General features: G+C 36.6%; 1 protein-coding gene across 1 annotated transcript in view; it reads right to left on the bottom strand.

Moving 5' to 3' along the window:
- Positions 1-25,105, bottom strand: part of PLXDC2 (plexin domain containing 2) — a 152,810-nt gene that overhangs the window by 113,814 nt on the left and 13,891 nt on the right. The window contains exons 3-4 of the mRNA XM_026843351.1: positions 15,411-15,557; positions 11,289-11,358 (exon numbers count right to left, since the gene is read on the bottom strand). Coding sequence (XP_026699152.1) covers positions 11,289-11,358; positions 15,411-15,557 — 217 coding nt within the window. The remainder of the gene's footprint in view (positions 1-11,288; positions 11,359-15,410; positions 15,558-25,105) is intronic.

Below are 25,105 nucleotides of genomic sequence, written 5' to 3'. Positions count from 1 at the left end.
ACTATATTTTATAGGCTAGTGGTAGTAGTTCTAAAATAAAAGCCTTGTCTAGAAGAGTGACTGCAACACACTGGAACATGAAGAACAACATAAATGGAACTAAACCACATGGAAACAGATGTCTAGTTTTGAGGTGAGCTTTCAACAAAAACTATCCTATATTTGCTCAATCTTTCGTGACACATTCTTATCATTGAATCAATGCTTTGTGACAAAATCATCAGTTCAAGACGTAGCAACGAAAAAAAAAAAAACAAACCTCTGATGAATTCTTTCCTAAGATTTATTTGAGAAGCAAACTATTATTTAGTACTAAAAGCTTTTTTTTTCCACCGTTCACACCTGGAATCTTCTTCTCAGGAACAAGCGTATGCATGAAAAAGCTTGAAGGGTGGAGATGTCACAGTCAAATGACAACACTGACAGAAGGAAGGGGAAAGGATGTGAATGGGGCCAAGGCCAAGATTGTAAGGAGGAGTGGGAAGGAAGTGAAGAACTTTAAGTCCCAACTCAAAACTGACAAATATCCATGGGAACCTGTTTATTTCAATGGACTTGGTTTCAGAAAACGGACTGATATCAATCTGAACAATTTGCAAGGGTAATGAATTTAGCAAGGACTAGCTTGAGACAAGGTTGTTGCCAAGGAAGGAATGATGTTATAATGAAGAAGCTGGCAACGGACAAGTGATTTTTCATAATGTGACTCAGACAACAGTTGCATGCACTCTGTTTTCCAACTGTTGAGCATGCAAATCACATAGCAGCATTTGCTTTTCTTAAGACTCTCCAAGAGTCAGAGGGGGGCAGTCATCACATCCACACTGTGGCACAGTTGAGATATTAAGAAAATCTGTATTCCTTATACTGTCTGTTAGAGATTCTAACAAAATTCTAGGTGCAGACATTTCTTCTGACATTGACAGATCCGAAGTAAGGAAATTAGAATACTTTATCTGAACTAATAAACATAAAGAGGTTTACATAGCTAGATTCATGTGCTTTTTATACTCTCGAGCAGTCTTTCTTCACACATACAGATAGGAAATGGAAATTATGGGTGATTTGGATTCAACAAAGCAGATACTCTTAATAGCAAGAAGAAAGAGAAATTATATTTACTTTTGAATAATGCTGCTGGTAACACGTAAAACTGACTAAATAGTCTCCTCTTAATGTAAGGCTGTGCTATTAGTAGGACGGTTCCAGTGTTTTTTGCTGCTGCCTTCTTTCAGCTCCCCCAGAATATTTGCTGCTTCCTCATCAGTGAGGACTGGCACTGGGTCCCTGTGGGCTGATCTGGAATCATTTTAGGATGCAATTTACTTTGTTAATTATATTTCTCCAGCAATAATTTCAGTATTCACTTTTAAATCCTTCATTGATTTTAATTAAGCCTGTGTAAGCTTGCAAACTTTTCTTTTAGATAACATGCTGCTTACAGCACAACAATCAGAAATTCCACATTTACTAATGCAGCTGGAAACCAAACCTACTGTCACTTGCTAAAATTGCTTTGTACATACTGCCAGTGGACCAATGAACTCGTCAGCTTGAAGCAAAATAAAGGGGTAAGAAAGAAGCTTCCCTCCCAAGATATTACAAGTAACATTGTTTCAAGACTTTAAATTTATCTTTTTCTTACAATTTATTTTCCTTATTGATTAATTCATTGGGATGATGGCTCTTCAGGTTTGTTTGTTTTTTTAAATCAGACCTTTATAAGCGCATCTATACCATGTACTGCTGCATCATGTTAGAGGTACTAAAGCTAATGTAATGCAATGCAGAGGCATTAGATTAAGTTACAAACGTAATAAAGCATAAATGCTTACCTGTTGTACTAACGTTGCACTAGCTTAAACACCTTGCTATACATCATCATATGAGCTGTTGAAATACTGCTAAAGTATTAAACTGCACAGCATGAAAGTGGAGAAAGATCCCTTTGTTGCTAGAACAAAAAATTATGAACTGTCACCTAATCATAGCTTTTAAAACACCGTTTAGTTGAATGGACATAGCAGTTTATAAGTTCTTCCAAATATCTCTAATATCCTTTCCTGAAAGAATTAAAGGCACTTTATCTATATACGTGGAAAAACCTTGCCCATATTACTCTCTTCTTGTACTACCCACATAAGTGGAAAAAACAACCCCACAGATTTTGACACTTTACCCTTTGACTCTTATACTCCTACAACTTGTAAATATACGCAGCTATTTCAGAGAAGAGCAGGGGTGAGTAACTGCTACCTGCAATGGTAGAACATGGTTTTAACAAAGTGGCTAACCTGAATTGGGAGACTTGCCCTAAAACAAAATATAAGCAATTAGAGAAGCATCGTGTGGCAACATGAGGAACTTTACAGCCTATTTTGATAGCAGTAGGATCAGGACACCATTTCTGTGATCAGTTATTTTAAGTCATTTCTTAAAGAAGTCAAATGACCAGTCAATGCAGGTGTCTGTAGATTTCAGGAGAAATACGAAGAACTACATGAACTTCATAAGTATTTTACGAATAAGGACATAAACTTGTGACATTTACAGATATGGTTGATGACATGTGAAGGAAATGAAGCCTTCAGTTTTCTTGGCTGTTATGAGTAATCAGCCACAGCACAATATCGCATACCGTACAGGATTTCGCATCCAGAATTTAATAGTGCATTTACAGCAGCCTGATTTGAGGCCTAAAGCAAGTTCGCGTGAAAGATGAAAGACCCTTCACTAAGATGTACATAGAACTGACAAAAAAACTTGGAATACCCCTTTGCATTTAAATTGATATTATTAGAAATTCAACATGTTTAAAAAAAACTCCAAACAACCAAACAAGAAAAACTTACTTAAGAGAACAGAGCTTTTGCCAAAGTTACAGATTAGCTTTTTAGAAAAGGACAACCCTTAATTATATTTGGACAAAATTCAAACTGGTAAGACCCCACCTATTAGAAATACCTCAACTTATAGCATTCCTTATGTTTAATAATTAATACTCACTCTCAGCTTAATTTTCAACACATTTCCCAGCCTGATTGGTCTCTAAATGTTCTATGCTTTGAAAGACTTCCCTTAGAAAAAAACATTTGTAACCAACTGCCAGCATGTTTTTTATTTTGACTTTATGAAACAGATATACACAAGTACTATTTTACAAATCTTATAAGCTTAATGGACTAAGCACATTTCATTAAGCCCAGGACTTCCACACTAATACATCATTTTTATGAAGTACGACCTTACAGCAACAAAAGATCTATTTCCCACTCTTTATCAGGAATTTCCTCTTTTAATTAGAAAGTAAATATATTATCCATTGTTCTCATCATCTTGCTTTATGTTGGTTTGGGAATGATTTTTTGTTTTTCTCAGTAAATTGCTTTTCAACTGGGGTTTGCAGAGTTCAGTTATTCAATCTTTTACATTGAGAATAGAAGCAAAAACTATTATAAGGTTGGAAAGACAAAATAAAACCACATAAAATTTTACAAGACTGGACAGATAGTAGCTTTTACAAAGTCAAACGGTAAAAAGGCAGCAATGAGGTTTATCTTTTAATTTGTAAGCATGCAACAAACAAAAAATCCCATATTTTGTAGCAGGTGCAAAAAATAATCACATGTTAAATCTTTACTACAATGTAAACCCACAATATTATTGAAACTTTGCAATACTTCTATAAAGGCTGAACATAAGATATATGTCTACCATAAAATTCTAAATAAAAAATGATGGATCTATCTTAGATGTAGTGTATATCTAACAACTTTACAGTGTTCAGTGAAGGAGTTGCTGACTATTCTGAAGGCTCTTTGCATTAACGCTAAGACATTTATTATTAAGTGTCTGATCTGCAAAATTATCTAAGTGCTTGTTGGGCATTACATGTGGGCAGAGGTTATCTGTTATTTTATGAAACAGAACATTACAGATAAACACAAATGTGGTCATTTTAAGTCCTGTTACCACTTTACTGCTCATAAGACTCAAAGTTGACAGATGCCTTCCTATATGAAGGTCAGTGATGTCAAGGGATATGGAATTTGTATTTTTTCCTGAAGTTTATAATTCTCTTTGCCCTAAGTGTTTCTCATCTAATTTGTAAAGATAAAGCATAAGGTCAGGAGCAGAAAGAGTTGTAAGACTTCACTGACGGAAAGCAAGACAAAACAGTTTCAAGAGAAAGCTGATTTTTAAGCATATCATCTGACCTTAGGAAGTATCATAATCATACAAAGAGTTCTTGATTTCAGTTTTAGAAAATTGCCAACTTTAACTCAATCACAGCGGGATTTAATATTGGGATACCTTTTTATTTCTTTGGTACTCCTACCATCATTAACAGCAGCAGAAATGCTCAGGCAACATCTGCACCATAAAAAATATTTCAATTAATTCCTCTGTCTGATGCTCAGGAATGTTCTTCTACTGAAGGATGATTTATCAAATATTATCTCACCAGATTTTAATACAGTCTTTACAAATTCAACTTGCTCCAACTTCAGCAGAGCTCTATGTGTCTGAATCCCCATCCTCAGATAAATGCCAGAAGCTCACTACAGGACAAGTGGGAAACATTGCCTCAAAATGTCTCAGGCTGGAATACCCTAGTGCTCTGATGAAATGTGTCTGTGCTTTGGGTCCATTGATTGCTGTGGAAATGTCTCAGAGGCTGTCTAGTTTCCAGATCTCTGAACAGTAAGCTACAGCAATGAGGTAATACATGGCTTGCTTTTTAAAGGCCAATCCCTACTCTGCCTCAAAACATACTGCACATTTTTATTGGCTCCTACTGCTGCTCTCCCCATACACTCCCATCGTCCCTCTAATATCCTTGGTTATATTTGGCCAATACATGTTATCTTTGGCATTCCAGGTTGTTTCAAACATCTAAAGTATTTTATTTTCAATGCTATGATTTGATTGCCTACAAGACACCATTTTAGCTATCTTTTGACTGGTTTAGCAGTTGCAAGCTTTCCTTGTTGTAATTCTTACATAAGATGTCTACCTATGCAGAACATTTTGGATTCATGTTTTTTCTCTGTAACAACTTTGAGTCCTTTGAGTTCCATTTTTTACTGACTTGTATTTGTTCATTTACTATTGCACAGGGTAGGTGGACATTTTCTGGAGCCTTCTTCATGATAGCTGGTAAAATGTCTCAATAGTCAACTCAGCTTTATAAATTTAAAAATGTAAACATCTTATATGAGCACACCAAATTCTCTTTGTAGCCATATATATATATATATATACACACACATTGACATATGGAGAGAATTAGACACAGGATGCAATTCATCCAAACTACTTTAAATATATGCCTTCAGTTTTCATAGACTCTTTTGACTATATTAATTAAATCTCTACTGACTGTATGTGAGTTTAGGCTGATAAACATGGATATAGATGTTGGCACAGCAAGATGAATTGTATGTACTCTTTGTATATCATCTATTTGTTTTACTTGTAAATTTGCCTGTAGGCTGTGCCCATGCTTGTACCTCATAGACTTTTTTCAGACTCTGCACTTTCATTGCAGTATCCCTTCCAGCACTGTGAGTGATCAACCCATCATATTCATGCAGCATTCACAAGGCAATAATCACGTCAGCACTCTTTCACTTTCCTTCACCAAATACTAATCTCTTGTTTTTCTGTTACCTTTTACTTCTTACTTCTTGATAGCATATATTTTATAAATTATGCTTACAAAGATGTGTCTTTCAAATTGATTTTTTCATGGAATACCCGGACAGTTACTGACCCAGTCAGAGGTTGCTGGAGTAAATAGTGATCTTTGCTTGCTAGAGGTCACCAGGTGGTTGCTCTTACCTTGTGCAATTTATAATCTATCCTCCTACATTTCTGAGGTTTTCCTAATGTAATTTACCTACTATTAAGCATTTCATATTTCTCCACATGGAAGCCTGCCACAATTATTTGCTTTTTATTCTTTTGCAATTTCTACAGCATTCTTGTTTACAATTTCACATACCTGCAGAAATGCACTCATTTCTAACATAATACAAAGTACACCCATCTGTGCTCCTCAACACCAGTACAACAGCTTCCCCATAGGGAGCTAGATTGCTGATCTATTAAATGGCTATTATTTATCCTAATAGTAGTGACCTCCAACTTGATTCCTCCCTCCATCCATTTCTCCCACAGCTTTTCTTCCTTCTAGCTTTTCTGGTACACCATCTCCTTGCTACAATCCAGTGCTCCCTGTCAAATGAAATCACATCCAGCTATAGTCTGGATTGGTCGAGAAGTGTTCACTAGCTGTAGAGAAAATCTAACAGAAATGGGCTTTGAAAAACCTAAACAAAACCTACGACAGAACCCAAGCTAATAGCTACTTATCAGAAAACTAGCATTTATAGGTGATACACACATGGTTTTCTTTTTAATGACAATTCCTGAAAGATTGGCTAAATCAAACATCATATTGACTGGCAAGATCATCTAATCTGTTTTGGAGCTTCCAGATGTTGCTCAGCCAGGGAAAAAAAAAAAGCTAAGAGAAAGTAAATAAACTGTCAAATAATGGATGTTATTGCCACCATATACTTACAGGTCCCTCTAGTAGGAACTAGCCCCAAATTAACCACAGGTTTTACATTTGACTTATTTTCACCTGTACAAATACTTTGGTCATATTCTAAACACTTTTTCTATATATTCACTGCAATTTCCACTACTGCATCTTCCTGCTACAAACAAAACCATGAGAGGAGAGAGGATAGAAGAAACCTCCTCTTAGCCCCAGTGAACAGATACTGAGTGTGAGGCAGTGTGACTGTTGTGGAGTTCATGACTTGAGTGGGGTCAGACAAATGGGAACTGTGGCAAACAAAGTGATGGTGGCTGCAAGGACGAAGAACTTGACTCTGGTTTGTTCCTTATATCAGGGCTCATGCTGGTGTGATACACTCCTGGTTTCCACAACACAACTTCCTACTGCAGTTTCCTGCACAAAGTCTGTTGAAATCTCTCTGGGCCTCCATGCCACCATAAATTACCAGTGCCTACAGGGATGGAGTTTTTCATTCTGTTGTGATCACTGTATCTACAAGATGGGCTGGAGCAAGAGCCAGAACAGCATTAATTAATAATGTAAAAATTTAACTCACACACTTCCACCCTGAAGTCTGCAATCTGGGTGTGAGTTTGATTCTATTACATGTTCTTGATTTACAGGCTTTATACAATAATATTCAGTTATTCCACAGAAAGAACAGAGACCGAAACTGCTTTAAGACACCTCATGAACTTTGATAATTTAAACCATCAGGAGAAATTCCAAAACCGAAAATTAAAACCTTTATTAATCCCAGACCACAAATATAAGGTTTAATGACAATCCATAATAATCTGGGTTAGCTACCACACTACTCTGTAATGCTGCTACAGGCATTGCAATACCACAGATAAATGTAACATCAGTGAGAGATGCCATACAAGGAAAAAAAATTCCTAAATATTTACAGTATCTGATACAAAGCCTGCACTAGAAAACATAGACTGATAAAAAAAAAAAAGTAAGCCACAGAGAAAAAACAAGAGGGATTTACTACCATGAGCATGGAAAATTAACACAACCAACTATAATGCATTGCTGCATGTTGAGTAGGAGGACGTGGGGCCACAGAGCTTCAAGAACTCCCATGAAAAGGTCTATGTTACTGCCTGGAAAGCTGTAGCACAGAAAGGGTTTTCCCACTTCCACAGCTGTGAGAGACTGAAATGGCAAATGACTGTCTCAAAGCTTGCTTGTGTCTGTGCAAATCTCAAGGACAAGTTGTAGCCTTTGGATTAGTCTCAGGAAAGTCACCCAAGGAAGCAGGAGTGTATCAAAGGATGCACCCCCCACCGAAGAACAGAAGACTGAGGACCAACGGGACGCCGCTGGATCCATGGTGGTGACTATTGTTGCAACTATTCCGGATGCTTGCTTGATTTCTGTCTTTTCCTTCCATTCTGTCCTATCACTACCACTATTCACTTTTAATAATAAAAATTGCTTTGGATGTATGGTGTTTGTCTTAATTTTGTTCTTGGGATCATATCGAAACCTCCCCTGACACTTCCCCAGCCACCGAGCTCTGTTAGGGGTGTCAGCGACTGGCAACAAACAGAATTCATGAGCTTAGCTGCCTGACATTCACAGCAAGAGTCACTAACTCAAGTGATTTATTACAGAAATAACAGCATTTGTGGCCTGTAGAGCAAAAATTTAACAAAGCTTCAGAAAGCCCAAAACTCGGTGGCTTCCTGTATTATCTAATATTATTAAAAATTTGAGAGCTCTCCAGAGGTTGCTTTAAAAACACCTTCTATAAGAATGTGGGGAGATAGATGCCCATATCTCAAAGAACCACAAATTACTAATTACTTAAACAATACTATAGGCTGTCTTACCTCCTAGTTATGAATTAATTAGCCTTGTCAAATACTAGCTAAGGACAATAGTGAAAAAAGCCCTCACACTGGTTATTTTCACTGCCTGTTCTTTCTTTCCTTAGTTAAACATAATCAGCTCATCAAAATCATTCAGAATAGGAAATAAATATTAGTTAAAGACGAAAAAAAGGTTGAATTTTACACCACAGCAATTTCAAAGTAATCTTAAGTAACTTGGAAACCCTCCTATGCCACAGTGGAGAATGCCAGAAACCATTTGTATAGATGTTTTTATTATGGCAGGGATTTAATGTGCCATTGTCTTCAACTTTCCTTTTAACAAGGTTATTTAATTTATTATTTGGGGGTAAACCCAGTTTGTAGTGTTGTCATCAGCATAATTAATCATATCCTGTTCTCCAGGAAATGGACATCTGTCATGTGGGACTCCTGTACACATTAACTCTGTAATTCTTTTGATCTCAGAATAAACTCTGGAGGTGTTCCAGATCTCCAATAATAGTAATGTCATTGTAAAATCTTGATTACTAAGAAATTACTAAGAAATAGTAGACCATAGAATATAAAAAGCACTGGAACCTGTCTTTATGCTTTGTTTCTAGGCTATAAGCCACACTGCACCACCAATGACTCAGGGTAACAAAAACTGCAAATACAGCCAAAGCAACACATTTATCAGAGAATTAGGACAGAAACAGATCTTTATTTTCCCACTAAATGGGTTCAGAGGTCAAAGTTGAGAAAAGGTTGCATCCTGTCCTGGATTGACAGGATGACGTACAGTTACTGGGCTTTATCAAGGTATGATTTTTTTAAATGACTATTGACTATTACTTTCCATGCTGAATTTTGAGGTTGAAAATCATGGAAGTGTCGCACGAAAGACAGAAGTATCTCTGTACTAATTTCACTGGCCTACTGTAAAAGGACAGACATTAAAAGTCCTGTTTATCTTGACAATAATTAATAGATCTATTCACAGCAATATTATTTTAAAAAAAAAAAAAAAAAAAGTAGAATTATCATTCAGTGTTCCATTAATAGCAAGAGAAAAGAGTGCTGCAGAACTGCAGCTATTCTTATATGCCTACATGTTCGGTGGGGTGTTTTTTGGTTTGGTTTTGGTTTTGTTTTGTTTTTTTAAACCCACACCAAAACACCTAAATTCCCCAAATGCTTTACACCAAAAGAAAAAAATTTTCCCTCAGAAATTACTACTACACAGTTCTCCTTGGAAACTTAACTTTACTCCCAAAGTCTTTGGGGGCAGATGGGGGAGACTGATGACAGCAGTATACTAGTTAGAGCAGTGGTAAAAATTCAGGACTTCCATTAAAAGTGAAGGCCCAGCAGAGTGACCACACCAGAATTACTTTGAGAAAGAGTGAACTTTGTTAGTTTTAAGGAACCAATTTCATCAAGAATAAGGAGACACTTACAGAATTAACACCATCTCCACTGTTGCTGTTTTAGCTGTGCAGGACCCATCCCACCCCATTCTTTCATACTATACAGATCATGCCCTTGATTTAGGCATCCTGTCGAATACAACTCCTCTGATAATGGAACACAGACCTAGACACCAATGATCAAGCACCAAAATGAAACTAAAAGCAAAACAGAATGGAAATCATGCAAGTCTCAAAATCCCAGTCAGTGTAGTTCACAAATCATCTGATCCAAATCAACATTAAAACGTCATTTCCAAGAAAAGAAAACTTAAGTCATCCCATGATTCTGCATCACTTTTTATCATTCTGACTGCAAATCAACCATTTAATATCCATCGTTATTCACTTTGTTCATCTCATGTATATTTCTGCTTCGGTAGCAAGATGGATATCCTGACACAGAGCATGACAGAAACCTCTGATCCAGCTCATACTCTTGTTGAGACACTGGCTGCAATTCTTCTTAAGATGGCCACCAATAGCATAAGGAGAAACCTTGACCAGGGACAGGGTAGGATTGATCCTGGTGATGGTGGTCCCTAATTCTGTCTGCTTGTCCTGTCACACCTCTAGGCAGAGCACCACCAGCCAGAGTCCATGAACTTGCTGTGGGTGTGCTCTCTGTGATGCTGCACTGCGCCTCCCTGTTTTCTTTTTTTGACCATTACTCCTCCTTCTCCTTTTTCTCATTTGTTGTCTTCCACATAATTTCATTTTCCTCTGGTCTCCTCTTTGCCTTTCAAGGAGGTAAAGTGGGAGTGGAGCAGAAGGGGTCAACGGCTGCTCCTAGTGCAGGAGATTGGTGCAAGCAGCAGCCAGCAGCAGTGGGAGGGAGAACCATAACCACGAGCCATCAGTGGTGTCCAGGGCTACAAGACCAGGAGCAGGAGCTGTGCCAGACCTCCCATCTCACCCCATAGAAGGAGGAGAGGAACACCACGGTACCGTTGCAGACACTGTACCACACCAAGGCAACACACTACAATGGATTTACCTTACAGGTGACAAGTTACATACTTCTAGCAGCACTTTTTATCTTTGGATAGTAAATCCTCCACCCTCATACAAGTAAAACCTAAGATTTCCTCCTTGTTTTGTCTCCAGCACTATCTCCACAAGTGCAACCGCTCCAGACATGCACACTCAAAAAGATTTCTGAGGAAAATACCTAAACAAAAAATGATTAATGCTAAACTGAGAGGGTTTTATAACAGTTCAACTTGAGCAGCTGGAGGTTTTTCATCATATTGATATTCAGTAGATTTCTTTTTGTTGAAAGCAAAATTTCCTAAATAAATTCTGCAGCTTAGCTCTTGACATATATGGGGGAAAAAGTTATTTTAAATAGCCGCAAGAAACTCTTCTCATACTAAAGTAAATTGTTAGAAAGCCACTTACCCCCAGTTGCCACCGTAATTTCACGTAGAAAATGGCCATAAAATGGAAAATCGAAGGACAGATTCACTCTCTGAAAGGAACAACATCAGAAAATAAAATTGGTACTGTGTAGAAAAGTAAGAGAAAACATAATGAACAGTCCTCCATTTCAAACATCTGTTTAATTGTTTTTCAGTTTTCACTGGAGCCTTGCTATTCTTAATTTGGAATTGTCAAAAGCTAACTGGATATACAATTCTATGTAGCACTTAAACACCTTAAAGATTTTCATAAATGAAGACTTCAGAAATACATCAGCAGACATTATAACTCTCTCATAAGAATAAAATTAATAAAGACTTCTAGAGTTTTTCCTTAAAAAAATGTTGGTTTAAATATTTCTTAATAGGAGCCATCAGTATTTAAAGCCTTAGCAATACCTAAATTTTACAGAATGACCATTCCCTTGTCTGTGGGTGGTTTGCTCCTCTGCCACATGCTCCTTCAGATTCAAGTGCTCTCCCTGACATCCTGCTGCTACCTGGTTGATTATTTGATGAAAGCTGGTCATCACTGGAAGGCAATTCCTCCATCAAACCCATGACATCAGTTCCCAAACCTCTCTATGCTGTTATCTAGGAGCTGAAATGATTTATAAAGAAATATTAAATGGAAGTTTTAACAAACTCAAGGTACTTATTGCAAAATAAAAAGGGAAGAAAAATCTTTTTTTCCCCTATCAGCCTACAGGTGACTATCCTCTATCAGCTGAACTCACAGCAGAGAGAGAGAACAGACCCTTCTCCTCACCTAACCTTGTCATAAAGCACTATTCAAATTCAAACTATTTTCCCTCTCTGCCTATGACTCTCCTTTCCCATAGCCCTCTGATTATTGTGGCCACCCATAATTATCAACTGGTATGTTACCTGACTAAACTCTGAACAAACTGGTAGTCATGACAGAAAGGAGTGACAAATTCCCAGTAAGGTCTTTTCACTTTTTAAATGTAATATTCCATAAAGACCACATAATGGCCCAACACCCAAATGGGAACTGGGTATGCAGCCCCTTATTATTTGTTATTTAGGAGGATTTACTACAGTAAAAATTGGTGTGAAGATGGGTTGCTGTTGACTGTCCCTCAAACCTAGCCTTTGATGTGTCCACTTAAGAAAGGGCAGCAGTCCATACATTTAAAAAAAAGGGGGGGGGGGGAAGACTTCAATCAAAAAGTGATGCCTTAAATTCTGACAATGTAAAAATGTTTAATATAGACAATTGTTTAGTCTAATACTGTAATAAAGAACCAACAAGATTTATGGAATACTTTAAAGTGTAATATTGTAACAGCCACTAGAAATAAATGTGATTTTACTTTTGTTGCTAGAAAGCACACCTCAGTTTTCAGAAAGATTAGAATCTTCAACCCACTAGAATAAAAATGTTTTCTCCATGCATAAATGACAGCATGGACTGACAGAAAAGGGATTTGAGTTTCCAAGTATGAGGTGATCCTGTCTTTAGTTCAGTGTTTGAGTAATCAACTTTTATATATCAAATCTAAACACACTGAGCATCCTAGCCACACCTAAAATTTTATTACACAATTAAGAAGGTGATGGCAATATATTAAAAAGAAAAGAAAAATCACTACTAGTGATACAAATCCTGCAGTGCTAGACATTTTAATTGTTCCATTAATATCTGTGTGTTACTTTCCCCAAACAATGATTGTGCTGTTTATAGAGCCAAACCATCTCACAGACCCTTTCTGTATTACTTTTCCTGTAGAAGCAAAACCAGCTGGCAACTTCTGGGAACTCTTAGGATTGCATACTTCCAAATGAAGGAAAACACATAAAATTTTTAGCATGCAAAGAATCCCTGACATTATTAGAAAAATTAATTAATACTTAACATATAGTAATTTATTTAGAACTCCTTGTTCTACTGTCAAATTGGAGACCAATCTTTAGAGATTATTGGCATGTAAATCACCAAGTCGCAGAAAGATGTGCAAAATTCCCTTTTAAAAAGAGTAATGACAAAGTTTATCTCTATGTAAGAGAAGGGAAGAGATTTCTGCTCATAATACATGACTCCACAGCTCTTACATAGTTATAGAGAACACATCATTTTTAAAATAACTTTGTTGTGTAGTACACATGGGTGTTGTTTGCTCGGACACATACAAGAAATCAATTACAGAGACATAAATAAAACACAAAGCCTTACAGCAGGACTCTCTGGTACTTTTGATCCTTCTCAGGGGGATACAAACCAAATCTCTGAAGAAGTGGTCTTTATAACAGCATGTAGATATGGCTACAGTCACTTGAGTTCACAGATCAACATATTTGGGTAAGTATGAAAAGAGGTGGATATCAGTGTGCTAAACTGAGACCACAGCTTTCTCTGCTAGAGCTGTCAGAAAGGCAGAGTGGGCACCCAACAGTTGGCAGAAAAGTCTTAAACCACTTGTTTTGGGGAGAAACGGTTGCAGTCCTCATGCTGCCAAGTTCCCCTCTGCCATTCTGAATGGTCCTCTACATTGACCCCACACCCAGACCAAAAGCAACGTTTTGTTTTAAAGCACTGGTACAGTAACTCCAACAAATTATCCCCCTTGGAATTGACATTTTCAGGTGTATAATCTCAGGGATCCAACTGAAAACAAAAGTGCTTAGAACAAAGGTGTGTAAGGACGTTATCTTCACTAATTATTAAACTACAGGTTAAAATTTCTCAAAGTAATTTCACTGATGTTTAGATCCCAAACATCATAAATTACTTTTATTAGGGAAAGATGTTTTACCTCATACAGGTATTTTTAATTCCTTTATTAAATTTATTTGCAAGTTTCCATTCTCTCAACACAGAGCACCAGGATCCCAGATGAAGAAGGCAAGGCAGACAATATGGATTCTCACTATTAGGTGCCTTTGAGTTTTTTTTTTGTTTTTGTTTTTTTTTTGTTTTTTTTTTTTCTCATTAAAAACAAATTGTCTTAAGAAAATAGTTGATACCCCAAAGATATATAACTGCCTGAACCCTCTGCATTTGCATTATCCCTGACTTCTTACAGTCTTTTTGGGTACGAGGAATATATTTTATGTATTGGACTCTGTTAGTCACTGTAGTGGATTTATCACTTCACTCTGCTTTTTGTTTTCTGAGCTAAACAACACAGTATTTCTTCTTGCTGCCTCTTACATTCCTCTCAGCCAGTCACCTGGCTGGTGCCAGGGAGATAACAGATAAACTGAGAGAAAAGATATATTAAACTTGGCATTTCTCTTGGCTTTAAAACTTAAACATACCAGCATCTTTAAAAACTGTACAACTTTTAAATAAGGCATTAATTAAATTTTGTTTTCAAACTGGCAAAACCCAAGGACTTTTTGTTGGAGCTAAATTGGTAAACGGATAAAACAAGAACATCACAAACCACAATTCTGAGTTGTAATTTTCTGTATTTAATTTGTGCTAATATTGGCTCTACATATGCAGTTTCCAAACACAGGTGAGATCTGAGAATACAACCTGTAACTCATGTAGGACTCAATTTCACTTCTAAGCGTGTAAACCCATTTTACCAGGCAGCATGATTACAATAAATTAAACAAGATTTTATTTACACTCTATGATATTTATTTGCGGATACCCTGAAATTGTGATCTCATCCATCACCTCTGTTACTATATGACATTCTTGTGAGTTTTATCAGTTGTCCCAAAAGAAAAAAATGTGTGACACCTTGTACAAAATGGAAGTGCAGACACTGATACACTCCATGGGAGGCTTAAATTTCAGCAACTTAATCCTGAACCTAGTTCTGTTGCTATTGAAGTCAATGGTAAAATTCCCTCTGACTTCAGCAACACAACTAGTTTACTGTTTGATAGTTTGTGATCCTTAAGAACAAAGACGAATTTTAAATCTATCTCTGAAGACCTGTTATAGAAGGTGCAAAAAGGCAACCTGGAATCATTTTGATAGTGTGCTGACTTTTACAGCTTAACTAAAATTCAAAGTTAAAACTCTGTGAATAGTAGTCACAATACTTCGTAATACTACTGTGTTAGTCACTGGTGAAAAATATCCATGTCAGTCAAAGAAGATAAAGCTGTAACAACTTACTGCTGCTTGTCGATGTGTATTGGAAAGGATCCCATGAATCTTTACTTTGTCTTTCTCCATTTGGTCTATATTGACCCACAAATCCCTGCTGGTAGAATCATATGGGCCATACGTCCTTGAAGTATAATAATTATGATCTGTATCCTCCTGAAAGGGGGAAAAAATCCAGAGCAAATACAGATTAGAATTGAAGATACATCTTAGTTTTATATAAAACTCACCCTTGAAATACTGAATCCTGTTGTTCCTGGGACCAGCAAAAAAGACTACACTGCAAGTCAACAATGAAGAGAAAAAACCAACCAAATTGCAAATGTGTTGCAGAAGACAGCTCTGCTCCTAACCACAAGCAGTTGGCAAGACAAAGAGCTACCTCATGCAATCATTTTATATTATGATTATAATGTTCACTATCCCCCAATCCCAATCATACAGTTCCTGTCACCACATCAGTAAAATCTATGGCAAAATGTTTGATGCCTTTCAAGGCAAGATGGCAAGCAAGTTCCTATACCAACAGTCATGCTCTAACAAAGCAATGAGCAGTACTGACAGTTAACACTTTAAAAAAATTGTATTTTGTAACATTTCTAAACATAATTTACTAGAATACCTTTTATAAGAACAACCCCAAAATTCCTATAGCTATAGGCTTACAATGCTATTGCATTTTAAATCTCCAAAATATTGTTTTACTGTCCATTTGCCAGAGTGACACAAATATATATATATTTATGGAAGAAAGCTGCCTGGTTCTCACAGTCTTTAAAATGACAGTAGCTGGTCTCATGCTCACATCACAGCAAATTCAGAGGTAAAATACACGAACTCTGTGTGTGCCATGGGAGACTGTGCTAGTGGTCTATCAAATTCTGCTGCTTGCAGATAGCCAATTCCACAATCAAGTGCATGGTTCAGAAGACAGTTAAAGTCTTGGCAATGTCTGCTAATTTCAACAACAAATCTGAGAGTCCCAACACTCAAAATACTCTGTATGCTGCTCAACCTCACTGCAACCAGTTTACACTTGAAATCATATACATTTAGCACAGTTAAAAAAAAAAAAGGTAAAATTTTGAAAGCTTATTAGTCAGAATTTAGTAAATGTTTAAAAACCTAAGTATAGAAAATTCCAAAATTTCTATCAAGGTCATTAGCTATGATGGTCTGTACCTTCCTAAAAGATAACTAAAATGGTCTGAGGTGAGAGATGAAACACATCCCACATTCCCAGTCTTCCTTAACTTGTCCCAAGCTGTTGTAACCATAAAACACTTAAATCAACATCATTGCCATCTTTCTTCTGGATAGCTACAAGTAATACTGTAAAAGTAGTACATGCTGGTATTTCTCAGTTCCTTTCTCCCTTCCTTCTCCTCTGTGCCAAAGCAAAATAAACAAAACCTCAATGATAGTGTTTTAAAATTAGAATAAACTTAAAAAATAAACAGTGGCATAGCAAATGGAAGAGGCGGACTCAGAATTTAGAATTAGCCCCAGTGATGGAGAAGTTTCTCTCCTGCATCATCTCCTATCCCCAGCAAGCAGTGTGTGCCTACCTTCACATGACACCACGCTGCCATGCAGACCTGACACCGCCTCCCCATGACCCACTCCCCAGAGCATAATCCATTCCTACTGATGGGTCCTGAGCTGAAGATATATTTAGCAAGGGCTTATATTCTAGAAGATAGTGTTCATGTTCTAGGTTTAAATATACTGATCCAGCTGAAACAGGATTTATGATTTCATCCTACATTAACACCATCACTGATGCATTTTACTTAAACTGATGCTGATATAATCAGATTACAGAAAACATCAAACAGAAATGATCTGCTGCTGTACTTTATATGCCAGGATGTACTTGCAGAGTAAATCTCAGTGACACTTTTGAAGCAACTTCTAACAACTTCAGCAACTCTAGGTTAGTCACAAGGGTAAATATAATTAAAACTATATTGTCAGGAAGAGGACAAAAGCCAGCTACTTTACCAAATTTTTTTCTTCTTTAATGGTCAACAGAAACAGGTATTACTGTCATGTATACAAAGGAGGTAGGGTAAATTAAAAGGTTTTGACAATAAAGACGTATTTTCCCAGTTTTAATTTGTCATTCTGACAGAATTTCCATAGAAATTAAAAGTTATATCTAAGACATCACAAAATCTTAAGGAAAGAGCCCTGAGAGACAAAGAAATAATTAACAAAATAGCTTGTTTTGGATAAACATGCAATTTTTATACTATAGTTAAAACTGTGCAAAGTTTTTGCATTTCCACTTTTTCATAACTAATAAAGCCACTCCAGTTAATTACTAGTAGCTAAGCCCCTAATTCCACAACTAGAAGGCTCTAACATTGAGTCTAGTTGGTTGCTCTGTCAGAATGCTTTAAACCATATCTTGTTCCATGCTTAAAGCAGAGTCATCATACATCTTGTAAATCAAACACTTAAATTACATCCTTCAGATCCACAACTTTGCCAGTGTGTGAGGAACTACTCATGTACAAACAACTACCAAAATTTGCATTAAAAAAAGTCTCATTTACTGTTTTAATTAAGGTTAACTAACCTTAGATACTTCTGGAAGGAAACAAATACACTTCTTTCTTGGATTATAGAAGGAAAGTAGAATTCCTCTTGCTCTTTCGAAAAGCTTCCTAACCTTCCTATAGATCTATTTTTGAATGTATCATTAGATATCTCTCTCTTACATCCTGATTTTTTAATCCTATCTGTAAATTTACAATCTGACTACAAAAACAAATGTACAGCTAACTCCTAAAATTGGCCTGAGCATTTTGGGAGCTCTCTGTAAGTTTAGGATCCATGCTTGCATTCCAAGCTTCTGCATTCACAGCTTTTAATGTGCATTCCCACGGAAATTAAATTGTTGGAGTCTTCTATAAACTTCCCAGCTGTAGAGAAACATTTTATTGGTATCAATAGATATCTATGAGTTTTCATTCTGACAGACCTCTTTATAGGCTTTGGTTGATTGCACGCAGTGCTTCATAATACATCCAATCACCTACAGGTACTGTAAGAAGATGCAAAAATGTTTCAGAAATTACGCTGAATTTGCACATAAACTACCGAATTAAGAAAATAATTGTAATACTTACCTGACACATAGAGTTCTGCAGATAGGTAGAATTATATATAACTACAAGCATGAAGAGAAACAAACTTTTCAGTATCTTTTAATGACACAGAAGAATGTTACCAAGTGAAAGAACATGAAGAGAAAGCAGAGAACATACTCATTACTACTTCAAGAAAATATTTTTTCTGATTTCCAGGTATTTTGGGGATATGAGCATTATTTCTTTATTGCTTCTCTAGATGTACAGTTCTGTCTGAATACTGCATATATATGAAGTAGGAAGCACTTCCATTGAGAAGTACAGCTTTTAGGCAAAGGATTTTTCCAGAGAGTTTTTGCACCAGCTATGATGATTACTGTCGGCAACCTTTCTGAGTATAAAGGGAATATTTATTAGAACCTCTCTCAACTCTTCACTTTTGGGGAAATAAGTTATTTTTAACCTGAGGCAATCCTTGATGTTGAGTTGCCATCTTACTGTAGATTGTGAAGAAAATTAATTTCTTCCAGTTTTCACAAGGGGTATTGTCTGATGACACCTTGAATATTCCCATATTCTCCAGCTACAACTGAATTTTCTCAGGAAGGCTGAAATGCATGCACTACTCGTGAAAGCTCAGAACAACTGAAGATTAAGCCCTCTAAATTCCTGGTGTTCACAATTTGTCAAATTCGATGACTGAACATGCATTCCATTCGTTACATATACGGATACTCCCAAATACAGTCCAAACACCACATACCCATTTCCTCAATAACTGCTGTCCCTTAACACATTGAGGCTTCAAATATGTAAGGTGAGCTGTTACAATCAATACAGCATAAAGTAACTATGTGTAATATTTAAAAGTAACAACCACATTAGGTCTCTGAAATGCTTTCAAATTACTAACTGGGATTCTGGCCAAGAGATGTCCACAAAAAGAGTACCAAAACAGAATTGAAACAATAATGTTCTCCCTCAATGGAATAAGACATTGTGATTCAATGATGATGCAATCACATACATAAACATGGGATTTTATAGGTTTAATTCTCTTCCTGTCACGTTTTTTCTTTAATAGAGATTGAAAGCTACTGTAAATCTCTGGGAGACAGGATATTATCAAACAAGATTTAGGTTAAGAATAAGAGCCTCTGTTGAATCCAACCGCATGAATATTTTGCTTTTAAATACTGGATCTAATTGGATCCAAACCACAGACATTACTGAACAAAAAGTTTTGCCATATGTATATGCAAGGCTGCAACTGAAAAAAGCTAGTAACTTCAACCAGAGAAAAAGCAGCTGGGATCCAGAATGAGCTCTACTGCTGCACAATAGTATGCTGTAGAAAAACTCAGGTTCTTTGCAGTTGAAAGAAGAGAGACCGACATTCACAAAGCAAATCATTATAGATCAGCCATCCAGCAGTTACATTTTAGTAGCTTAAGTTTTGGTTGCTTTCTCCCAGTCCTGGGAGGCTGTTTGTGACATGACCAATTAAAAAAAAAAAAAAAAAATTCAAATCAATCAATCAATCAATCAATCAATCATCCAAGGCTCCTTAACTTGAAATATCTGTGATTAAGTGCCATGAGGTTTTGCCAGCTGAAATAGAAGGTAATTAGACTGCATTTAATTTGATATCTATTGTTCCTTTAAACGTTCTCTTTATTGAAATTGCCTTTTCAGACTTCCATTGAGATGACACCACAGCAAACAAACTGTGAAGCCATCAAGGCTATGGAGTTAGACTTATAGATGCCTAGTTTTATCACTGTTAAAGGAATGTCTTGTATCTGATTTTTAACAAATTGTATTCAAAAATTGTCCAAATTTGCTAAAATCACAGACTAGGCCCATTTTTAAATTATCTGGAAGTGGTGCTAGTATTTGCCCCAAAAATTAGTACTTGAGGAGATTCATCACCAAATACTAAAGTTCAGAAGGTCATCTTTAACTCTGAATATAATATGAGCATTTATACATGAATAGCCTGTGGAATTAAACAGGCAATTATGTTTTCTAAAAGCTGCATTTGTAAAATAAAATGGAAATACTGGAAGGAGAAAACAGGCAATTATGTATTTAAAAATAGATTACTTTTCAGGGAGACAGCAAAGATAATGATAAAATACTTCTTGGGAAATTTAGAGGAAGGAAATGAGCTAGCAATTAGAAGTATTTCCCTAATGAAAAAAAGCAGTTCTGACAATTCATTTTGCAGAAGAAAAAAGAACACCCTTTCTATTAAAATAAGGTAACAAGAAGATGGCCCTGCACACATACAACAAAACTAGCTTCCTCAAAACTCTTCATGCTCTTACCCAATCTCACGTAATGCTTGTTACTCTCTTACAGTATCTCTGCCTATCCTGTCAGTAAAATACAGCTAAAATTGACTTCTGAATTGTTTCAGATTTTTGTTAGAAAATTGCTCTTAGATTTCTGAACATTACTAGCACCCACCAGCTAAAAACGTTACAAGGAGAACAGAAATGACAGCTCATGTAGGGCTTGAGCTAGCTCTGCATTGCAGCTGACTGAGAGCCTCTTCCAGCTGGTATGTTTTTGGGCACAAAGAAGGGGCAAGAGATGCACGATCACACTGTGTTAACAAGGCAGAGGGAGCACATGTGTATGCTCTTGCAATTTAATTTCCTCATTTATTTATCTTTTCTTTAGGCAGTCACTGACAGAGACAGGCATCAAGGATACATGAAGAATATCCCTAGTTTAACAGCCACTAGCAGAGGAGATGAGACAGTATGAGGAAAGATCATCCATCCTGAGATGGGGTCCTAATGAGAAGATTAAGGCCAGAGAAAATGGGGGAAGGGACATTTTGCATCCTGCTGCCATATAACTGCATTTTAACACAAAGTAATTATAATCATAACACAGCACTGTTATGATGCAACTTTACAGTTTTATAGGATCTGATAAGTGAAGAACCTGGAATAATGCTTAATTTGAACTGGCCTGTCAAAACATGAAAGCTCTAATTTCAGTAGATAAGTTACACATGAGCTACCACATGAAAGTCTTGCAGATGATACATATAGTGGCTGCTACTTAGGAAGCTCGATTGTTATGAGTGGTTTTCTGATGCTCAGAAGTACAGATTTCATTTCATAAGCACTTTGCATCAAGGATAAACTCTCTGCTGTCTGATTTCTTAACAAAAGCATTTGTTCTGAATGAATCTCTACTGAGGAAACATACAATTTACAGAACTGCCTCACTGCTTTCACAATGGCAAAGCTACAATCTGTTCTATATTTTTTTTTTTTTTTTAATATCTGACATGGGAATAATTTAGGAAATAAGTATATATGGGCACAGCATACATATGCCACATCAACAGTGAGCAGAACCTGAAAACAGCCTGCAAATATCACTGTTGATTACACAGGCCTTAGCAAAATCCACTTTGAAGAGCCAATATCATGTGTAACAAACAAGGGGAACCCAATCTAACAAAAGAGGAGAAATTCTTTGTCTCCATGCATTGGGACCGAGAACTTCATCTGACGCTATATTCTCCAAGAAGAGGCTATACAAACGTTCTGCAGAGTCCTGAACGCCTGTTGTGTGGAGTCACCCTCAAACTCAGGTTTTCATTAGGGCCATTATGGAAGTCCCTTTGCCCAGAATCTCACAGACTTACATCTGAAGGTTGTTATTGTAAACACTAAACTATGTCACCAGCTGGGAGCAGGGATGAAACAAAAGAACTTAGCTCACAGTTTTCACCCCTTTGTACACACAAGGCTTTACACAGCTCTATATCTTAAACTCCCATGTTCTTAAACTGCATTGTTCTGAGTGCCTGACAGCACCTATAAATGAGGGTCGCATACGCTGACAGACAGTCTGGCAGAGAAGAATGCCATAAACCTGTTATTAATCTAAAAAGCCATTTAGTCTTTCTGGATTTGTGAAAAGCCAATGTAGAGCTACTGTCTTTTTCATGATATTCAGCTGCTTTTGAAAGGAAGCTTCCCTCTAGGGAACTGATATAAAACTGTCAGCCTATTTAGGGGTCATTACAGCAGTCTTATAAAGCCCCTTGGACTGTCTTGTCATAAGAGACAAGCTTCAAAAGAGTAAAAGTCTGCAATGCCTTACTTAAACCAGGAAAAAAGCCAAATCACCAAGTCACTCAAAAACCAATTACAGTAGGGAAATATTTATTATGCAGTTTTGTTCCTGATTTGCTGGAGCAAGAGTCTGAGAAATGACATCCTCAAAATAAGCCTTTATTAACTGCTCTGTAGCATCCTTTCCACTAAAAGAAAATAGGAACCACTGCAATAAAATGACCATGACAACACCTAGCAGCAATTTAACTTTGGTGTAATTATGAAATATGTTACAGAGTTTATTTTCTCATTTTTAGATATGTATAAATGACTAAAGTGTTCATAAAATTGGAACTGTAAAAATGACTGTAAACATAAAAAACTAACTACCAGGTCTAGACTACAGATCAGTGGTTATGAGCCCATATCTGTTACCAGCCCCATTCTTGGGGGCTCATGGCTCCACATAATGCCATAAATAATTACATTTTTGTCAAGTTAGCTTTTAAAGATTTAGTATTTCAGTCTTTCAAAGATTCCCTTCTTGTGTGGAATTATAACCAATACTGTATTTATGAGTGTATATACTCTGACATAGAGACACATCTGTCCAATTTTTTCCTCCCCCCAAGATACATATAATAAATTCAGTTTAATTTTTTTTTTTTTTTTTTTGTATCCTGGCATTAGAGCAACTTTAAAATCTCTGTAGCCTATTAATTCTTCCTGGTACATATTCAGAAACTAGGATAGGTAAGTCATCCTTGTTTCTCATTCTCTGTCCCTTCTCTACTGGAAGGGACAAGATGAAAACAAAACAACCAAGACCCAGCAGCTCTGGGGCCTCATATGAGGAGGGAAAATGGCAAATATAAATTGGGATGAAAAATGTTACAAATCTGAAGAATAAAGTTAATATTAGCAGCATAGTTTCTAACTGATCAGGGCTTTATGTAGGACAGGGCAGGAAGCTGTCTCCATACTGCTGCAATTCCTGAGCAGCTAATATTGCATCTCAGGGATCCATCAGGGCTCACAGATTAAGCCATAGGGTAATCACTTGTAAGAACACAGACAATATTAAGTTGATACAGGTAGGAACATAAGTTTATTAATGTGGTGGGTTTTTACCTGTAAGGATAAAGCCTAATTTGAAGCTTTTAAAGGTGTCGTACGCTTACCTCAGTCAGCAGTAGTCTTTGCCAAAGCCATGAGTTCAGTTCAGCTGTGTGCTGTTCAGCTTAGAGCCAGCCAGCAGCACACTCATCACAGAGCCTGGGCATCAAAGGACAAACTGCATCACCATGGCTTCTCTGGAGAGTTCTCAGTTTAAATGGATTGTAACTAAAACTGGTAGTCTATTTATCCAGAGCACTTTCCAGTTTAGCCCTCACATACAACACACTGAATCTTTAGTTAATAAAACACAGGACTGACTGAAATCCACAATGAATATGGCAAAATTTCAAAATCACCATTCATGTCTTAGAAACATGGTGATAATTAAAGTGGTTAAGCTGTAGCCATGATTTCTGATGCTCTTTGGAAAGCTTGCTCTTTGTGTTGGAAAAAGTATGCATTTTGCTTTGTTCACATGTATTTTTCTACACACATCTGTAACAGAAGTTCAGTTGGGATATTCTATACAAGACTATACAAGAATATTGAAAGGAACTCTATGTACAATTTTAACAAATTGTTCTCACCAGCCAGATTTCTTAAAAACTTGTCACAGAAATGCTTCTTTATCTGATCTGGCAGTCACGCTAAAAAAAAAAATAAATTTCCCTTGAGAGGTCTCTAATATAAGTGCCACAACTGTAAAACATAATATTTAATTGAAATGCTTGATGAGGTACATGCTGGCTAGACAGGCACTTCCAAGTCACTCCCTCTGCATAACATGAGGCTCCAAACTAGGTTTCTGCAGGATCTGCACACTTACTCTTTTCAGGAGGGATACTCTGAGCACTTCACGATTACTCAGACAAGATCAAGACGCTAAATAATATCCTTCCTCTGCTGTTTCCAAAAAGCGCTACTGCCTTCAAGTTAACCGAGCATCTAGTTGATCCGATTTTCTCAAATATTTCAAAATAATATAACACATGACTTTGACATTTTTTTCTTGTGTATAATTTCAAAATCTACATTGCTCTTTAAGAATAGAGTGATTCAAAATGAAAAAAAATCGTAAACTTCTATTTTCCTTTTTGGCTTTCAGCTAAATACAGGACACTAGAAGGCACAACAGAAGGCACTACAGAATTACTGTTGACTTGAAAGGTATCTTATCACAATTTCAAGCAAAAAACCCATGATGGGAAACATGTATATCCCTTCCTAAGCACTGAAAAACAGTGAAAGATGAAGACCTGAGATTTTACTTGTGTGCCAAATAATTTTTTTTTTTTTTTTTTTTTTTTCCAATTATAAAGACTGTATTCATTTGTGTGTTCTGGGAGGAAAGAGAGTTAAAAGCACAGATGTAAAAGATACTGGGCCAAATCAGATATCT

The sequence above is a fragment of the Athene cunicularia genome (genome assembly GCF_003259725.1).
Source record: "Athene cunicularia isolate RWA chromosome 2 unlocalized genomic scaffold, athCun1 chr2_part1, whole genome shotgun sequence".
Classification (NCBI taxonomy): domain Eukaryota; kingdom Metazoa; phylum Chordata; class Aves; order Strigiformes; family Strigidae; genus Athene; species Athene cunicularia.
This window is presented reverse-complemented; position numbering and strand designations above follow the sequence as displayed.